The sequence below is a fragment of the Sardina pilchardus genome, chromosome 5 (assembly GCF_963854185.1).
Source record: "Sardina pilchardus chromosome 5, fSarPil1.1, whole genome shotgun sequence".
Classification (NCBI taxonomy): Eukaryota; Metazoa; Chordata; class Actinopteri; order Clupeiformes; family Clupeidae; genus Sardina; species Sardina pilchardus.
This window is the reverse complement of record NC_084998.1, coordinates 15205019-15226614: the sequence shown is the minus strand read 5'-3', so window position 1 is coordinate 15226614 and position 21596 is coordinate 15205019. Positions and strand designations below refer to the sequence as shown.

The 21596-nt window shown below is 43.3% G+C and overlaps 1 protein-coding gene across 1 annotated transcript in view; it reads right to left on the bottom strand.

Moving 5' to 3' along the window:
• The window catches only part of opcml (opioid binding protein/cell adhesion molecule-like), a 111330-nt gene extending 90351 nt beyond the window's left edge, over window positions 1–20979 (bottom strand). Inside the window, exon 1 of the mRNA XM_062536616.1 lies at window positions 20850–20979. Coding sequence (XP_062392600.1) covers window positions 20850–20910 — 61 coding nt within the window. The 5' untranslated portion in view covers window positions 20911–20979. The remainder of the gene's footprint in view (window positions 1–20849) is intronic.
• Window positions 20980–21596: the final 617 nt, after the last annotated feature.

Below are 21596 nucleotides of genomic sequence, written 5' to 3'. Positions count from 1 at the left end.
ATATATAACTGACATAAAGAGGGTGACAAAGCACACAAAACTACTACCAATGCAAAGCTATCATTTGTTTTAGAACTCTAGGATAGTATAGCTTTCCAAAAATCACTGTGAGACTTACTCCCATACACATGGTACTGACCAATCTCTCAGGCTCAAGGACTGTTTGGGATGAGCTATTGTGAGCTAGGTTGTCTGTCTCGTTCAATATCAATGCCTAGGCTCATAAATGCATTCTCACAGATCCTCCAGATTCTGGAAATCCTTACCCAATAAGTGGAAGCTGTTATAGCTGCAAAGGCAGAACCGACTCCAAATGAATGGCTATCTATTTAGAATGGGATGCTATTGAAGTTCTTATGGGTGTAAGAAAGCATCCCAATACTTTTTGTCTATATGGTATGCTCAATCATGTGGACCTTGATTGCTGGTAGTTAGCAAAAATAAAATCTCTGATGTAGGCAACTGAACAGACGTACTTGTGCAACAAATATGAGTTGCTGTTATCCATAAGACAAATATATTTCTGAGAGACTAAAATCTCATTCAGAGCGTTTATTTATGGCGAGGTGTCGGTGTTACTGCCTTAAGTGGCATGAGCGAAGCTCAAGTCAAGGGGAGCCCTCTGGCAAGTCAAGCAATGGAAGAGGTGAGTGAGGTGATTTGCAGTTTCACCAAACTTTTGGTTTTGTTCTGCAGCTAGGCACTCAAAATAAAATATGAAGGTCAAAGTTAAGTGAGAAGCTTGGATGTGAAAGGATGTTCGCTTACAGTGGAGTTTAATTGCTGCTGGATGCATCTCCATCCTCATGGCCACATAGTCTTTAGCACGAGAATAGAAAAAACGAATGAGGGCGTATGTTTACACAGTGCAGTCTTACAAGTGCTATATATACATACATGCATGTAAATATACCTGTACATTTCACTTATTTCAGGTACTTTTCAAACAATACTTCTTATCTCAGTATGAAAGGGAAGATACATACAAAAACATTAAATGTGACATTAATTGCCATACATTTATATACTGTTTTCCATACATTTATATACTGTACAACAAGTGTGCATAATCGTGCTTTCTTTTTTTGTCTAATGACTGCCTCTTTACAGTTGCTTATCACGTGCATGACAATGATTCAGTGCAACAAGTTGTCTTACATTCTTCACACAAGACACTGGCTCTTACACGATGGCCTGTTCTACAGGAAACAAAGGAGCGTCATTTACATAATGAGACTTCAGCCTCACAATGGATGCTACATGAACCACCTTTCTTGGGCAATTACGCCAGATGCTGTATCTGGACTGGTCATACACAGTGTATTTGCCGTCTTCCTTTTTACACTGTGGGGTGGGGTTGCACTCTGCATGTCAATTAAACTCGACCACGGCCGAAGCGGTAATTTTTGTTCTTTATGACACTGACTTTGTTCTTTATTCAGTGACATAAGAAGGGCTGGAAGTTAGTCAAATTTGAGAGATAATGATTGCATAATAATGTGATAGTGATTATCCGTATGTCTTCATACTGTGTTTAAATCAGTACATGTGTTTAATTTGTCGTGCATCAGATTAGATGTTGCTACACTAGGTGTCCAACATGGCCATTTCCTCAACCAAATATGACCTTTTTCAAAAACAAGAGCCAGATCATTATTATCTGCTCTCACATGTTTCATAATGTACTTAAATTAGTTTATTCATGTATTTGTTTATTTGTTTATTTATTTAGTTAGTTAGTTCGTTATTTTTAAGCATGCAACAGATGCCTTTTCCTGAGTTCAATCTGACAAGGACATGTTCATTTCTTTGGACTGTCTATGTCCCTTCAGAGCCCTTGTTCCACAGTGCCCCTACAGTCAAACATCAACCCTCCACAATGGTCCTTTTTTCCCCTATTTTGATGCCTTTTGGTGCCAAATGGTGGGGGGAAACCCCACACTGCTGAAACAACACATAGCGGCTAAGCGCTGTGGCTGCTGCGTACGACGTGTGTGTGTGTGTGTGTGTGTGTGTGTGTCTGGGCTCTAAAGCCTCTTTCAGGTTCCTTGGCACATGTGCGCGGCGGCGGTGGCGGCGGCAGCGAGCAAGCGGGCCTCATCAGGAACACGAGCGGGGCCCGTGCGCGATAAGTCATGCTCCGCGGCGATTATGTCACAAACGCTGTTTCTCTCTCTCCCGCTCGCCTCACGCCAGGCTGAAGTGCCGCCGCCACCGCAGCGGCTGCCGCTGTCTCTCTCGCGCTCGCTCCGGCACTGGAGGAAACCACTAGCATTTTTCAGCGGCTTAATTGGTTGACTGCAGAAAGGGAGGAAGCTGACAGCTGAGACGGCCTTTTCTGCACGACGCCGCCACTGTGTCTAAATATACTAAAATTCAATGAGGGGCGCTGGCAGTGGAGCAGGGGGGGATTCCACCCCTAAGACTTCTAATCCACAGAGTTAGTTTGATTTAACTCACGTCTCGCGTTCGAGGAAAGTCAATGTCTGACAAATGTTATGTCTAAGATCCTCTCCGGGTCTAGGCACTCCATTTAGACATGCTTTAAAGCACATTTTCTGTTTTCTCTTTTGTTTTCAACGTTAGTGTTTAGGAAAGGATAACCAACACCCTACAATTGCACAATCTAAACTCACAGTTGCAACATCGCTCAACATTACGAGATATAAATTCACAGTTGCGAGAGGCAATCGTGAAATAATAAGCCGCAACTGGGACATGAAAACATGATTTGGCAGTGCTCCTCGCCTTCCAGTCTCACTCCACGAGATGAAGAGGCCTCCCTACCTCAGACACTCTGCAATCAGAAGAGCGAGTCATAAACTGAAAGTGAACCTAAACCCACTTTAGCTTCACTAGGGTGACTTTATGAGTGATCTTAAATGTCCGCGCTGCAGATTTTACATGGCACAAGTCCACCATCACTACCACTGTGCTTTATGGATCTGGCCCTGTTTTATGCCCTTGGTGCTGGTGCTTAAGCATGTAGGCCTCTCCAGGGTCAGAAAGTACAGTGGACTGCCTGGAGACTCCCGAGGTCAGTTGTGCTTTGAGCGTGCGCTCTAGATTTACATTCAAAGACAGCAGGCACATAATTCATGAGGATTTTACATGTCTCACGCTGACTGTCAGCTCAGTGCCCCAACTGCCCCTCCCAAAAGATTTGCTCTTTCTGAGATATCTTGGCTGTCGGCCATAACATATATTCTTCTTTCAAGAACAGAAATATGAAGGGGAAATATAGTATTTGCCTGGCTTTGCCCTTTGAAATCATAACGTCTCATGTAAAAGAATACTTAGATGGACACTTGAAGAACACAGACCTCCTCCACCACCAAATGCTCAATTTATGATCTCAAAATGTGAAATAAATAATAATAATAATAAAAAAGTTTGGTGCTTCCCATTCTGATCCACCTCAAAACATATGAGTTCTTCTCTGGCCCAGCCCACATCCCTTAACAAAATACCATGAAAGTCAGTTTAGATGGGGGGGGGGGGGGGGGGGGGGGGGGTGACAAGCCGAGAAGAAACAAACAGCATTGAAAACATAACCTGTAAAGTTGAGGTAAGGATAGTTTATGATACAAATTATGCTCTTTTTACCTCAAAGAGTTTTTGGTCCTCCAGTAATTTCTGTCCAGTCCATTTTCATTTTGTTCTGATCCTAAACATACATTATTAATCTTTAGACAGAATAAACTTACATTTACCGCATGAAAAATGCAAGAGAAAGTTTTTGGAAAACCTTTCCGGTATAAAAGCCAAAAATAGGTCACATCCTGCTCATCAAATCCATCTTCATACTGCTAAGGGATGTGGCTGCACCACAGAAAATGTTTGCACTCCGACAATGAAGTTCTTCTTCTCTTTTTGAGGGAGTGTGAAAACAAACAGCAAACTGTAAGCACAGTCAAATGTCTGGCAGGAGTTCTCCCAATTAGCCCAAGACAGAGTGCTATGCGGCGCGGCGCGGCTTGTCTCCGTCTCTGTCTCCGCGCCGTCTCTGCACCGTCTCTGGGGCGCTGATGTGCTTGGATGGCCCTCCAACTCCACAAGGGGAAGGAAGAGAAAGCATGTATGTATTGTTTCTCCCCACTCGCTAAATTTACCACTGCTTCTGACAACCCCCCCCCCCTCCAACACACACACACACACACTTACCCACACACAGAGAAGTGCTCACACACACACCCACACTCACTCACTCACACTCAGGAACTCACACACTCTCACTCCTCTCTATGCTAGCTCGTCATTTCTCGTTAGATTAGCTTGCAGCTGGATCTGCCACTGGCAACGTTCTAATTGCCCTACGGGGGGTGATTGACATCTGAATCGCGGGTGCCAGGGCTGGTGAATATTAATCAGGCCTAGGTGAGAGCGTGTAGGTGTCTCGCGTCACCTGCTCCCTTTCATTACGCCGGGCGCCCCATTCCAGAACCCTACCTTTTTGATCTCCCTGGGGATTATGAGCCGCCTGTCATGTTTCCGTGATTTCTCAGGCGAACGCTGCTCGTCTGGCTCCCAGTCATTTGAAGGACTGTAAGCTCTGAAAGCATGACATGAACCCATGACGGCGCCCGTCAGTCCCCCCATTTGCCAGCGTTTGGAATGTTTTATACCATTTGTTCTCTCCCTGCGCCGAGATGTGCCGCACCTTTTCGCTCAGAGTGACATTAACGGTTGCCATTGTCTCCATCTGGAGAAGACAGCTGAGGAGAGACATCTCGGAGGAAGCTTTCGAGAACTCCCAACGTGAGGCAGCCTAGTAGTACACAGGAGTTCACAGAGTATCTGTGGGTTCCATTTCTGGCTGCCTGTGTCCTTGAACAAGGCTCTTAACCCTAAGTTGTTCCCCCGGGAGACTGACCCTGTGATAATTGACGTGTGTAAGTCACTTTGGATAAAAGCATCAGCCAAATTAACATAATATTGTAACACAAATTGCTTTTGACTGACAAGCCGTACATAGAAAAAGGAAGCATCCAAAACCAATAAACAGCTGAGCAAAATCAACAGTAGGGCACACACACACACACACACACACACACACACACACACACACACACACACACACACACACACACACACACCTTTTTCCCCCTTCTTTCATTTCAAGAAGAGACATCTGTTGTAGTTATCATCAGAAGTGTATTATCATATCACTTCTGCAGAGAGCATCCCATGAGGAAAGTAACCTATGTTGGATTATGGAGTCATAACACTTAACATTGCATTTGTTCATTTAAAAACGCCATTGTTGAAAGCATCTTATAGTACAGGTCTCAGAGGCCAGGAAATTAAAGCAATAACCAAATGAACTGAACTACAGGCACACACTTTACAGGACAATTAAGATGTTACACAGAGGCTTTGTATCACATAAAGCTACCTGTAAGACCCGTTATATGAAAATAGAAAAGGCATTTTTCCCATTTAGCTTGAATTGGCTTATATTTTCACATGATTGGCTAATTATGGGAAACCAAGAGTCTTGGTTGGAACATCTGGCAAAAGCCATCGGAGAGGCAATTGAATATGTGCAAAGTGATGCCTTATTAAAACCTTGACCCAACCAAGACATCACCAGCCTTCTCTGTCGATATTTTTACATGATAGACAGTGACACAGATGGCAAGCTAGGTGCCAATATTCAGAACCAGATGGCAACATTTAGAACATTTGCCATACTGTTTCACTTCCAAAAAAGTAAAATGCCTCAACTTACTTCCCTATTACAAATATCAGCTTGATATCAGAAATATAGAAAATATGTTTGTAATGTTATAGTCACAGATCACATATCACACATCAAACATGTGATTTTATCCGTATGGTTATAAAAAATCTAGTGGCTCACTTACAGGTGTATAAACTCACACTGAAGCCAACAACTCCAAAGCAGAGTCAACATGTTCTATTTCCATGGCATAGTTATTGAGCTCACCGAGCTATGACATTGTATGTGACTGGATATATGAGGAAGAATTTGAGAACCGGGAATGGGAACCTGAAATGTTCCAGTGACTGAGCTCTCCCAAATAACTCAATGTTGGTAGATGAGATTATTTACCAGTTACTCATCAGTAAACAAACACTGTGTGTGTCTTCATTCGCCGTGTTCCCTCATGTACACGGAGGCGTATCACACCTGCACAGCAGGGGCTGAGAGTATTGTTTACATCTGTTGGAGTGACTAAATAAACATGTCATTCGTTGGGGAATATGACGCTCTCATACAAATAATAATAAAAAAATGCCAGTACGAAGGATGAAGGTTGTTTTTTTTTCTTTCTTTCTTTCTTTCAGCACAGTGTCAGGGACGTTTAGACCAGATTCCAAAAAAGTACAGTTTTAAAAGGATTAATGAACGATGAAGTGTTTGCTGGTAGGGCAAGATCCTAACAGCATCAAGGTCATGAATTCAATTCCGGCAGAAAGCACACGTAGTAAAATACACAACCTACTGTATCTGTGCTGAGCAAATGTGAATGGGAATTTCTGCTAAATGGGCGAATATAAAGGTTTCCTTCTCTATACATGCAGCGTTCGCACCATCTGCTAATCAAATCAATAAACTAACACGTCATTGGTCATGCATGGCCATTTTGTTTCTTTATACAGAGTCAACATCCAATGTCGTGCATGCAGATGATGTCTCTCAATGCACCGATGACTTTGATTTTAATCAAGTGAAGTTATGCCTTGAGAAATTCATTTTATTAAACGGTGACCTTTAAACGGTGAATTGGTGGTAAATGGTGACTTGAAACAATGCTCGCGTGTGATAGCTACCTGTTTTTATATCAAGGTGTTTTATGTGCTGAGCTGAAGGGGGAAAAGAGCTTAATGGCTTCTCATTGGCGGTGGAGCCTGCAGGAATCTCTCTCTCTCTCTCTCTCTCTCTCTGTCTTTCTCTCTTGCAAACACGACAGAGGCCTTGGCAAGCACTCCGGTGTCTCAGCTGCACTGCCACAGTCAGAGGGCTATTAGTAAGCTGGTTGCCATGTGCCATTTCAACACACATTGGCCATTTAAACGCACTGGCAGAAAATTAAGCCAGCCATTACTCAGGCCTTTTAAATTGCATAAAGTCAATTTCTTGTCTAATACCGCCCAATACATTAGCAAAACTATCGACACTGATCCTCTGCGGAGCTCTTTTTTTTTAGACAGATGGGGGTGGAGGAGGATGGGGTGGGGGAATTAGAATTCAATTATGCAATCTCAGTCAAGGCTCTGTGTCTCGTCTTGTGCTGGGGCCTTGTCCCAGGGTGACCTCGGTGCCACCCCGACTCCCAACCCCCAGCCAATTTCTAATACGCCCGGGGCGACTTCAATTTCCACTGTCTAATCCCGACAACCTCTGGGTGGTCTTTGCCCGTTCCAGTTAGGGCCAACGTTGCCTTGCTTTCCAGCGCCTCGCCTCTTCGCCACCTTGACTGTGGTTCGCCAGTGCGGGTTTAGTAATCCTCATTCTCGCTGTGTCACTCGAATACATTCCAATTACCCCCCCCCCCCCCCCCCCCATCCCCCCGCCACCAACCCACCACCAACCCCCCCCCCCCCCACACACACACACACACACACCTCAACCCCCATTTGCTCCAGGTTGAGCTTGTTTTTTTTGCTGAGGACATAAACAATTAGCCGTGAGTCAAATGACCTGTAATTCCGAACGGGACATTTGCCCGCCATCCCTCGGGGGAATAAACAGACCTTAAGAAATAAATAGCCTCGTTCACCATTATACATACACTTGCCTGCCTTGCCTGCCTGCTCCAACCAAGAACTATTAATAGATTTCCCCCTAGTGAAAGAAAATGTTAATCTGCATGCTGTATCTCTTTGAAGTTGTAGTGTGGGTACTTGAAGTAGATTATTTATGGCCGCGCCACTGGTTCTTAAATCCATTTAAGTGTCCATAAATGGCTTTTTTTTTAAAAGGCAGGTTCTGTGTGCACTTGCTCTCTCTCCTAGTCGGTGCTGGGAGCGCTAGCTAGGGCATTTGCATGAGAGTGTGTTCATGCATGGTTACAAGTCACATGCATGCTGTGTGTCAACTACAAAGTCGCTGCATTGTTTCCTTTCGGTTGAGTCTGTTAGGCTTAGCGAGGCAAAATTTACCTCCTTTTTTTTTCAGTGCAGGCACACAAACACAGTGCACAATACAACGGGACGGTGCTCTGAACTTAGATACCATATAGGGTGTATGGAAATGTGCTCGCATTTTCATTTCAAAAGGACGTGGCAAATGCTTCGGCACGTCGTCTCTGAAAATAGGTCATTGTCAGACAATGAGATGAGAGTCGACAGTACATCTTTGCCCCCCAGTGGAAACTACCAAAATTGCACTGTTGCATTTTGCAACGAGGCCATTAGTGAAACTAAACAAGGCCTCGTGGTTGCATTCCCTATGCTTAGGATCAGTTGACAGGAAGTGTGATTGTGACAAACACTATAACTTTTACATCTCAGACTAATGTCACACTGTGCTGTACTGTAGCTAGAGCAGCCCAATGTGAATCTATTAGGCTACAGAATTGATCAATTAGTGACTCGATGCCAAATGTTGTAGTTTGTGCATGTACTGTAGGCCTACAGTAATGTTAGATCAGACAGAAAAGAACTGGATGTAAATCTCATTTGATAATGTAAATAACAACATGATGGTGAAACTTAACCTGGCCTTATAGGCTGTATTAGAAACCCATTTGGTAACACTTCATTTGAAGGGGTCTACATAAGGGTGACATGTAACCGTCATAACAATGTCATGACACATGTTATGTACATTAATAACACATTATTGATGTTTATGACTGTTGTCAGAATGTGTCATTCGGTTTTTGGAATGTCAAAATCCAAAAACCGAATCTAAACTATCAAAAACATAATTCCAAAAACCAAATGACACATTCTGACAACATTCATCAACATCAATAATGTGCATGACGTGTCATGTCATTCTTATGACGGTTACATGTCACCCTTATGTAGACCCCTTCAAGTGTCACCACACATTTTTAAATGTTTATAAAGTATTCCTAATGCATCACTGTAGGAATGGTCTGTGAAGTGAATGTGTTCATAATGCAAAATACCTAATGGATACTGGTTTAAGTCAATTGTTTCCAACATGATTAAGTGAATGACATGGCACTTATGAATTTCACAGATGAGATGACGTACTGTATGTTTATTAATAATTTACAATTGACCTGATATTAGTTTGGAAACGCTTTGCATACATCGCCAGCAGTGGTCTCAGACCATGAAACTCCCTTTATGGCCAAAGGAAATGTGGAGGCTGGGGAAGCTGAAATGGTCTTTTTGTCCAGAGCTGGGCTGTTTGACGCAACAGGCCTGGTGTCTGGAGATAAAACTGTTTCTCTTGTCGCAGCCGAGGTAATAAACCACGGATAATTAAGAAAGGCAGGGCTTTAACTTGCTTATTTCCATAACCTTGTGTAAAGGAAGATACCCATATCCACATGGCCGTACACAGATGCACGACACCTGAAGTGAACACTTTGCAACCCTGTCTGTTTACGCTGTCAGTTATAGAGGACATTCCACACACCCTGATAATGCTTCTACAGGAAAGTAAATGGAGTTTGCTAGCAGGGGTGACAGGGTGAGGTGACCTTATCAAACTCTGATAAATGGGGCAACAGGAATCAAAATGGCAATGTGAACTGGAAACCTCACAATAAAAACACATATGTCCAGTATAAAACCATACACACATATATACTTATATATAAGTCTGAATGTGCTGTATAGAGGTGGAGTGGGCTCCTAAAGGTAGTCAAACCGATAGTGCGTAAATTGGATTTCTTTTAATATAAAGGATGTACGTTGTGGCGGGGTGAAATGAACGCGTTCTCTGTGACGTCTCCATTCTGGTCAACACTGACAACCTATTGCTCATGCTTCCCCTCACTGCCTGAGGGCAAAGAGAAGTGGCGGCGATAGCTCTGATTTATTTACCCCGCCCATGAATCTCTTCTTTTTCTCTTGGTAATGTGATCTGGTGATTGTGATCTTTGGGAGCAAATCATAACAAAAAACACTTAAGCTAACTGTCAGACCGCCTGCCTTGTCTCCTCAGGGCCAGAGACATAAAAACTGCACTCGCTGGAATGGAAACGCTAAAGGCTGTCCAATATCTAAACAGGTTTCATGGTGACATACAGTAGAAGTCTATCTCTGCAAGTGCTTGTTCTGAAAATAAGAATTTATATTACATTTGAATGTCTGCTGTGTGGAAATAGCTCATCTAATTAGGAGATTAGTGTCACATATCCTAATGAAAGACACTCCTCAAATCAAAATGTCAGCACGGAGAAAACAAGCTGTAATGAGCTTTTAATGGTAATGATTTAATAATAAGTTCTAATGGTATGGCTGTTACTGGAATGACTTACCCAGCTATGGGTAGGTGGAAGAGCAAGAGTTGGGAGCAGGATTTATTCAGACGTAGGGGAGTTTTTTATCAATGTAATTTCACTCAATCTCAACGGGTTTACCAAAATCATCATTCAATTTTCAACTTTGTGAATGAAAAATAGGATAGGTCTTCAGTATTTGGCTCACATTACACTGCCATCTAACTGACTTCATTCACGCACACACACACACACACACACACACACACACACACACACACACACACACACACACACACACACACACACACACACACACACACACACACACACACACACTGTATACATACAGTGCACAAAAATCCTGTTTGGAGTCTAACAGTTGTGATGCATATTCTGGAGAGCAAGACCATCCTTTTTGTAAACACACTGATGCAGTTTCAGCTGGTTAAACAGCACAGATCCAAAGGCTTCCTTGGCCATTACAACTAATTACATAATAATCTCATTGCTTTATCTCTAATTTGTTTTAGGTAAATTAACATGATGATACGCTGCTGCAATTATCTGGGTATCATATCAAAGGCTACAATAATTACCATGCTAAATGGAGGAATGGGGGGAAATACACCACACAAAACCACATCTTCCAGTCTGCATAAACAAGTTAATTACCTCACAGCACAGATGTGCAAGTGTGCCATTGACAGAAAGTACTGTCTCTGGATATCATTATTAGCATACAATACCCCTAGTTTTTACACTTATTTTTTTCTCCGATTGTAAAAACATTAGCCGCATTTCCCAGATTTGTTAAGAAGCTCTTAAGTGCTAAGAACTTCTTAGGAGCGCTCTAAGAACATTCTAAGAACGCTCCTAAGAAGTTCTTTGCTTCTTAATGAATCTGGGAAACGCGGCCAATATCATTAGCCAACATTCTTTGCAGTGCTGGCCCAGGCTGTGTCCAGTGATAAGTATGGAGAGTCTGACCTCACATGTCCATCCCAAAAGTGGAGAGAGAGAGCTGTGGATCATTAACTGCTAAGGGTGATTTCTGTCAAAAGAAATCAAACCGACGTTATGCTCTATCTCTCTTAGGCCAAGCACAGCCTATATCCTCCAATAACTCACAGTGGGACGCACAACTTCCTTGATATTTTTGAAAATCTAGTTGAATGCAAACTCTTCCTGGATTCATCTTTGATGATTAAAAACACCATTCATTTGGACACCGACTCCCTTACTTCTGATGGTATTTGTTAGTTTAAAGCAACACTGAAGAGTTTTTCATATCTTAAAATAATGTTCCCAAATCAATTTCAGGGGTTCATCAACTCGTAACAGGGTGAACACTTCTGCATTCGCTTCGCAGCCCTCTATCGGCTATAACCGTACTTGTAAGTTTACCAGATCGGGTAGCGGTTACGATGGAACGGGACATAAGAAACTACAAATTTGACTTTAAAACCATGCAACATACTCTACCTTGTCTGTGGACATCGCTATTTGCTGGATTAACAAATAGCATTCGTGTAACAGAAGAAAAGTGCTTTAGTGTTGCTTTAATTATAGCCACCAAGCTGTATAATTATAGATACAAATCAGTGCACAAATAGTCTTTACATTCTTTGAGAACCTCACTGCAAATTAAGTCCTTTTGTTCCAAAGTGATGTATTAAGAAGGACCACACCTTTCAACCTAGCTGGAGGCTTCCACCATAAGATTGATAAGGTGTGCAGAGGGGCCAAAGCACACCTTGTGTCTTCACATCCATCCACCAGTCGCCCTAACAGATTAACCTATGAGCAGGACCAGCACCCGCCCTGGTCTTGGTTGTGCAGAGCTAGGCATCACTGTCAAGCATGACAAAAAAGCTTGAGTAAATGAACGTTGTCTAATTCTCCTGACCATATCTAAAACCACCCAGTAAATACAGGATATAAATCGGCTAATTCTTTGTTTAAATCTCTTCAGCGCACAAAGCTCTGCAGAGTGTTGCAGTGTTGGAAAGCCCAAGGCACAATACAGATGTGAGAACAACAACAAGAAGAAGGGGGGGGGGGACGCTCTAAGACTGGAGGGCTGAAGCATGAAGCTTATCAAATCAAGAGAGATGAGGTACAGCTGGGTTGATTAATGCACCTGCTACCAATCAACCAAGTCCCGCCAAACACACCCTTTAGTTCTTTTTTCCATCAAGTTACAAATGCCAGCAAGGGAGACTTTCTTTGGAAGTTCGTTGACGCCTTTGCTTAAAAGATGCAAGAAGCTGTTTTTGCAAACATGAAACTGCTTCTTGGCTATTGCTTCCAGTGAAGGCTTCACAAACAGGACAGTGTTTCCATGTGGCACTGTACCTTTTACAAGCTCATCCATCACTTGTACACCGTCCCTTCAGAATACATCTTTCCTACAGTGTCACATCGATGAAGCATTTTATCATTTTGTGGCAAAATCCACTGAATAAATTCAACTTTTAAAAAGACTACAAACTCCTGCCAAGTAGCATGTAACATTTAAATATGTGTGGTCTTGCTAATGTCCCAAATAGCATCCTGTCAAATCTCATTTTTAAGTGCACTAATACAATTCACTCGAGGCATATTAGGCATTCTGAACACCCTAGTGGTCAACCAACATCAAAAAGGTCTACTTCACATAGTGTTATTAACATCAAAGATGATCACACAAACACACACATGCACACACACACGCACGCACGCACGCACGCACACACACATGCACGCACACACATGCACGCGCACACACACACACACACACACACACACACGTGCATGCATGCACTGTACCTCTGATCTCCCCCAAAATCTTCAGAAAGCTCCCTAAAAGTGAATGTGAGAGATAGTGCATGTCTGAGCCAGACTTGAGCCAAACATGAGGCCTATTAGAGTCATCTCTGCTGTGCTGTTTATCTCAAGGATGTAATTGGGTCTTCGGAGTGAGTGGTGCCGAGTGAATTCAAGCGCTACAGCCACTTAATCATTGTGATGGCATTGAATTCCAATACCCCGGCCCCACACACCTACTGTGTGTGTGTGTGTGTGTGTGTGTGTGTGTGTGTGTGTGAGAGAGAGAAAGAGAGAGCATGTATGTGTGTGTGTTTGTGTGTGTATGTGAAAGAGAGACAGAAAGAGACAGAGAGAGTGTGTGTGTTGAAATCCATCACCCACAGGCACATTAACAATAAAATAACTATAAATAGTCTCTTTTTGTTTTTGAAGTCATTGTTGGTCACATCACTCCATTAGCAGAGGGATTCTGTGTGTCCCACACCTTTTAAGTGTTGCCAGAAACCAGGCTGAAGCTGTAACCAAAACATTGAAAACACATGCTCTCACACACAAACACACATCTCTCTGCCAGGTGATCATGGGCAAACAAAAGTCCAGGTGGCAGGATGCTCTGGACTTAGACCTAATCCCAGACGGGTAGATCCGGGCCAGATCCGGGGCGGACCGAGGGCCAAAACCGAGGCCGACCCAGAGCCAGACCTAAATCAGAGTTGCCTTCCGCTGGAGACTTACTGACACCCCATTACACAAATCCAGAGAATAATAGTGCTACCGCTTGCACAGTGGAGGCCTACCTCTGGCACCAGCCTCCCTACATGACCAAGGCTGCGGCTGAGCGCACGCTGTGAGTAATGTGTTTGTCTCTGGGCTACCGCCAGCCTTGTGCGCCGCTATCAGATGGGCCACAGCCACTGCGGCACTGCTAATTCCAGCTCCTCTCGGTGAGTGGGCCTCTAAATCACCACTTGAAAGTGAACCTTTTTAAAAACTGAACACACCTTGTTCGACGCGGTTGAAATACACAGAGGCGGCATGCCCCCTTAGTAGCACTTAAAGCTGGTCTTGGAGTGACAGTAAAAGGGGCAGTGGATGGCATCAGAGCTGGCGTTAGGCCATTGCTCCTTATGGGGGGGTTTGGTGGCCACTTCCAGTATGGGAGAACTCGGGAGAATGAAAACAAACACAAGAACGACTGATGTGATTTCAAAAATGGTGATTTTTTTTTTCCACGTGCCAGCTGGTAGGTTTGCAAGGTCACTCACTCTATCCAGCTGTCGTCTGTCATCTCAGCTGTAATGCTGTTTTGTTGCATGATATTTTCAGCAAACAAGTACAACCACATGGTTTTGTCTATGAGTGCAGCCCATAGACTGTGCTCGACGTCAAGAGGAAATAACGACCTCAGTGGTCAGTGGTCTCAGGGGTTACAGTTTAGGCTGGCAATAGGAAGGTTGCTTTTTCACTCACTGGTGGAATCAGAAGGCTGGGAGTGGGCCGTAGGTAGGGAGGGCCGGTGGTGCTAAAGTGCCCTCTTGAGTAGGACACCTAGTGAAAATGTCTCACTGACTGGCCCTCACAATGGGAGGAACATCCCAGTGCCCTTTAAGGTGTGCATTGTAATGGTGATGATGTGAGTGCAGTGTGCTCTGTAAGGTGCTGTATGTGCACTCTGCAAATGGAAAAGGGTGCCATCACTACAACCATCATGCTGCCCCTAAATTACAGTATGTCTAAGGAACAGCAGTGCTGTACAGTGTAATACAGGTCCGAAAGTATGAGGAAGGGACCCTCCAGTGGATATAATGGGATGTGGTGTCACCTGTAGATGCCTTTAGAATGGGATAAACTTGAAGTATTCACAGGTGTCATTCTGATTGAAAACAAAGGAGTCCTGAATCAAATCAAATTGTGCGGGGATCTGGCATGTTGAGCAGTAAATGCCCTATGTTATTATTTTGCCTCTGCCTTAGGGCGCTTTCACACCACTAATTCGATTATTTGGTCCGCTTCAGGCAGTGAAATTGTTATTATGTAGCATATAGACTCCAGTGAGGTCCGCTTTCACACCAGAAAACGAACCAAAATTAGTCTGATTGATTTTTTTCTCAATGTTTATCTTCCGGTAGAAATCGGCGCCAATTTTGACTCACTATTTTGACCTACAGTCTATGGTTTGGACCCCAGTTCGCGTTCTCACCAGAGGGACCGCACCAGAGGTCTACTTTTGGTGCGGAGTCAAGCGGACCGAGACCTCCTCTTTTTGGTGCACACCCGAGTGCGATTAATGCTTTCACACCAACGAAAACGAACCAAACTAAGAGGTTTTGGTACGAATGGACCGTTTGGTGCGCACCAAACGATGTTGGTGTGAAAGCACCCTTAGTAACCGCGGGACGCCACTGTTGGCACTTGATGCGGCTCACTGTGCTCTTCATCTACATGGCCGCCGGCTTACGGGTCAGCCTGCGATGGAGTGATGCCTCATCCGTTTAGCAGAAACTGGACACAATCGCTGATCCCCGATCAGCCCTCACAGGAAAGAACACACTCTCTAATAGCTTACAGTACATGTTACATTAAACGAAACAAAACCTTTTATTTTCCTTGTACAGTTCTAGTGGACATTGCCTTAACACGTAGTGGGCAGTAATCCAATGCTACGGTGAGTAGAGCTGTGCTTAGCGTTTCGTACTTCTCTGCATGGTGATGTATTCAGCTGACCACTGCCCTTATAGCCTGAGGGACCACTCAGCAGTCTGCATGACTTTCAGGACCAAGATAGTAGGCTGAAGCTTTGATAGGAACACGACATGACATTGATGCAGAGAGCCACAGCCACTGGTCCAAGCCCTCAGTTCCACTTGCCAAATGAGTTAAATATGAGGATCAGAGCTTTTGAAAGCAATGAAAAAAGAACACTTTACACTAAAATCCGCCATTCACCAATTCAAGCAGTTTTGTGTGTGCTGAACAAAAAGCTGCCTGAATTGTCCCTTCTCACTGTTCTCTATTTCCCAGAAGACACGGATCTGACTGACACAAATAGTCAAAAAGCATGAGCGGTGGATTTTGTCACATTTGACAAGCATGACAGCTTTTCTCTTGCGGAATAAGGCCAACTGAAGGATTATACAGCTCAAAGAGAGTCAAGGTTAAATAGAGAAAGCCTGGTCGAGGACAGTTCACTTTTCATTCTGTTAAATCATCCTCACTTTTTACAGGGCGTGGGGTAAGACATAGGCTATTATTCAACACATTCTCTACCTGAAGACACTTAATGAAATTAGTTCACTTCCCTTTATTCTATTTTGACCGTGTTGCCATTAGTAGTATATTTTACAAGCACAACATTTCAAATTGCAATTGTAATAGTATATTAAAGCTCAACAGATACCAGATATTAATTGTGGTGGCATATCATAAAACGGTAACACTTTATTTTAGCTGAATGTGACAAATCACTTCAAAAACTTGCATAGTTTACCTTTAACGAAACCTTTATGGAGTATCGCTAATTTATAAATGGTTAAGGCTAGGGTTATACAACACAATGCAATACCCATTTCTTCAGCTGAGGTTTCCTACAGTCTCTGGGAGCTTCAGAGTGAGGAAACTCTGCAGATTACCACAGACTCGGGGGTCGGCTCGGCTCTCTGCACTGTCCTGAAAAAGAGCCTGCATGGCAAAGCCGTGAGGCACTCATGGATGAGCACACATTTAGCATTATATAACCACAGCCGGCCAAGGACTGCGCCTGGTGAGCTGTGCTGTGCTGTGCTGTGCTGTGCTGTTCTGCACTGGGGCAGTCGTGTTAGTCATCCTCACCCCCAGTCATCAGTCTCTGGTGGTTTATCAAGGCAAGAGAGGTATTTTTAGGCCTCCCTCTAAAAACAGATTCTTCATTAAATTACTGAAATGATTCATCGTAAGCAGTTGCGACATACAAAGGTCATCTGGCAAAGGTACACGTACGGTTACTTATAATTACAGTTAAAGGGCTAATTGGTGTTGCGTCATGCTATGGAACACTAAATCATATAATGACAACAGTGATGATGATAAGGACGATGGTGATGATGATGGTAATTATGATGATAAAAAACTTGAGCTGAAAGGCCTCTAATGGATAGGCGGAATACCAACCAAACACTACCACTTGTTATTGATCTAATGTTGCAGCATTGCTGTATTTTCTCAGTCAAAAAAGTCTCCCTGATCAGATCTTGCACAGTAGTTGAGCATCATTGATCAGGGATTGTGAAAAAAAAATACTCAAATGACAGCAGTCACAGATAAGATAATATATTCGCATCCCCAAATATAGGGGGCATTTTTTGGGCACTGGATGCACACAGTGAAACCACTGACTTTGAGGGTTAACATGCAGCATCCCAGAGTGGTTCACCCTGATATTGGCACATAAGCCTTCATGTCACCATCAGATTCAATATGTCAAGAGCTGGTGGCACCATCTGTTCCGGGTTCAGTTTCAGAAGCCTGGGAAACCCTAAGGACTGTACTGGGCAACTACGTGAAGGTCACCATATGGGCCATCACAGTCGTCTGTATGGAGGTACATTATAGCTCACAGAATGAACAATGGGAAATCATTCACTTTAATGGCCAGAACATATATGTAGGGTCTCTCTCTGAGGGTGCTTTATCCAACATTTCATGTCTGCTTTAGGTGGGAAAAGTCGCTGAAGGTGAAGATCTACAAGTACATCCTTCGGTGCTTTATTGTACATTAAATCATATGCCCACAGAACAACAGATTTGTCCAGATTTGCTATGTGTCTTTTCCCAGTGAGATTGAGTTACGTTTTGAGCTGACAGGATAGTGTCTGTAGTGAGTGTTTGGGAATAAATGATTGGCAGCGGTTGCTCTGGTATGTCTTGTGTTCTTCTATTTCAGATTTCTCAATTAAATAAATAAATAAAAGAACATAGAAAAGCCATGGCGCATAGCTGTACAACACCAGAGGGTTTTTTTTGGTGCTCAGAAGATTACCAACCTCTGATTGTCAGGCTGCCCACATCGCATCGCATCACACAAACACACACGCATGCAGGCACACACACACACACACACACACACACACACACTTCAAAAGCTCTCACATGTGCATTTCACACCTTGCTGAAGCGCTTGATGGTGTCTCGCAGAACAAAGCCCCAGCAGCTACATCAACTCCTCCAGATGGGACCACGGGAGCATCTTAGATGCCACCGCACCATGGCCAGAACCGGGCCACATCTGCCCTGGACCCCGATGCCAGGTGGGAGACATCATCTCACTTGTTTCAATCTGTAAGCGTATAATTTCCCCGAAACCTCTGCAAGGCCCAGCACAGCAGTCAAGGCTGCGGGATGCCCAAGTGGTTTAACAGCCTCCCTGACCGCTTTAAGCCACAGACTTGCTGTATTTCCAAGGTTCCGCAGAAATGCTCCCATTATCATTGGTATCATGTAGTTGAACACTTCCCACTGCAATGCTTATTATGGTAATAGACATACTGTAGTTATCTCAGCGGTTAAACAACTGTTTTGACTACTGACGACCAAATGCAAGAGTGAGACATGAGTTAACACGACAGTCTACTGAAGACCAATAAAGGAATGACAATGGTGTTCCATTGTTCCATTGTATAGACTCTGAGTCAGCAGTCCGATAACACAATGGCCGCTGGCATTTTGGTCATTTTGTCATGATGACTTTTAAAACACTATCTAACTGTGACTTGGTCTTGTCTAGCACTAGACGTGCATGAAGACCCTTTTTGCAGTCAAAGCTGCAAAAGCAGAGACTGAGAAGCAATAAATTCCATGGCAACATTTCAAGTTTAGATTTCAGATTTATGCTCTAGTAGCGATTCGCCACGACGCCACCTTTACGGGGACTCCTGGAAGCAGCTTTATTGACAATTTATCACATTTTATTAATGGATCAAGTACAGATTGGTTTCTCGTTCATCTGCATTATTCAACTTGCATGGCACTGATGAGACGTTTGACCTTCATCTCCATAATGCATAAATATAACCAACATCTTTAAGTCCATGAATAAATGTCTGATTGTTTGTTCTTGCATCCCTTGCATGCACTTGCAAATACACACACACACACACACACACACACACACACACACACACACACACACACACACACACACACACACACACACACACACACACACACACACACACACACACACACACACACACACACACACTTAATTCCCTCTCACTATATTTATTAATCAGCTTCTTGCTACATGAATGCTAACAGAGGTAGTTTGTAAACCATACACTGTAGTGTATACCCACTATACCGATTTGTCTTAATGACTGTATGGATTATATTACACTCTAAAATTCACCATGATGACATTCGTTGACCTTGTGATGATAAGGGAGGGAAGTCCCTACTATGTGTGTGGCATACGAATGAGTGCTTCACATACAGTAGAACTGTCTGTTTTGTTTGTGTGTTCAAATTAGTGTCATGTGACAAGGGTCCTTGATGTGGACTTGAAGAAATGACACTAATATCGCTGTGTGTGTGTGTGTGTGTGTGTGTGTGTGTGTGTGTGTGTGTGTGTGTGTGTGTGTGTGTGTGTGTGTGTGTGTGTGTGTGTGTGTGTGTGTGTGTGTGTGTGTGTGTGCGTGCGTGCGTGCGTGCGTGTGTGTGTGTGTGTGTGTGTGTGTGTGTGTGTGTGTGTGCTTGTGTGTTTGTTTGTTTGTGTGTGTGTGTGTGTGTATTTTCTTTTCTTTTTTTCCTGACAAGGGAGGTCATTTTTACACCCAATCAGAGGATGCAGCTGGTCCTGGACTGTCAGTTTTCATTTAGTGTTTTGTGTCTCCTGGGTGTGTTGTCAGAGACTCCTCACGGAGCAGTGCTATGATTGGTCGAAAACAAAACTTTTTTTTTTTAGGTCAGTCTGCAGCACACTGATGTCATCGCCAAAAAAGGAATATCTTGCATTTGGCAATGTCATGGGCAGTGGTCCTTCTGGGGTCATTGTGTAATTGCATGCTGTCTTACTCAGTGATGCCGCAGAATGTTACAATGGCATGTTGTGTAAATGTTCAGACTTTCTGTTCAACTTCAGAAAAAGGATCTTTGTTTAAAATGAATGAATGACATTACATTTGCAATAGTGGGTGAACTTGAACTGAATGTTGTGATTTAAAATGTTTCAATTAATCTCTGAATGATGATAAATTGTCAAGACTTGCTGGACAGACATGTCTGTCTATATGAATTAGCAGCTCAACTGAGCTTTACACATGGTTTCACATCAGCCTGGCGACATCTAAAATAAGATCATCAAACAACGACAGTACTTCACACACTATTCTGGGGTGTTGTAGCTATCTAAATAATCAACTTCATATTGGTTAGAATGTGCGATACTTAAAGGTCATGTTATGACATGCGTGGATATCTGATTCATCTCAAATAGATAACTTTTCTATAAGAACATCCTTGCTACACACAAACGTAAAACCAACAGAACACCATACAGGGTGAGGTTGACTTCCTATAATTCAGAGGCCTGTTCATTTATGGAAACCTCTCTCCTCCTCCCACACACAACTAATCAGCCTGCAACATGTAAAAAAGTGGGCAAAACATTACCTGGAAAGATGAGCATTGCAATCACCCATGTCAAGAGGAGGAGGCAGACAGCCCTGTACATTCTTCAATATGTTCTGCAGGTTTTTTTCTGTTTATTCTGATGATGATGTTTCTTCCTCCACTTGCTGAAGGATATCTATATTTTGTTTAAAAAAAGAAAAAAACAATATATCATACAGTATATGCACTGTTTGTTTTTTCTACCACGGTGATGTGATTTAACCGTTAAGACTGATCCCTACAGAGCACTCCCTCCTGTTGGATAAAAAAATATACATCCAGTGTGTATGTGTGGTGGTAGCATCAGCCAGGAGTTTCCACTGATGCCTCCTCCCATACTCGCTGTAAGGGCTCTCTTGTTATGTGGAGACATGCTCTGCCCTCCGATCCCTCCCATTGGCTCGGCTCGTTGGCTGTCACTGGCAAACAAACAGTGGTCTGTTTGGTGCCCTGACATGCCTTTTACTCCGTGCTACACTCACATGTGGCTGGCGACACCAGCATCTACAGACTTTTTTTTCTTCTTCTCCTTTTTTTTTTGGGGGGGGGGGGGGGGGGGTATATCTGTTTGTTTTAATTTCAAAGGATCCTCTTCCAGATTTTTGTTGCCATGGCATTGTACTCAACAGAAACAACACACTGTGCCCAAGCAGATAAAGAAATTGTATTTTTGTATGTTTTTACAAATAGATTTTTTAATTCTGACCTCTAGAACACAGCCTCTTGCTGTGTATTTTAGCATCTCAT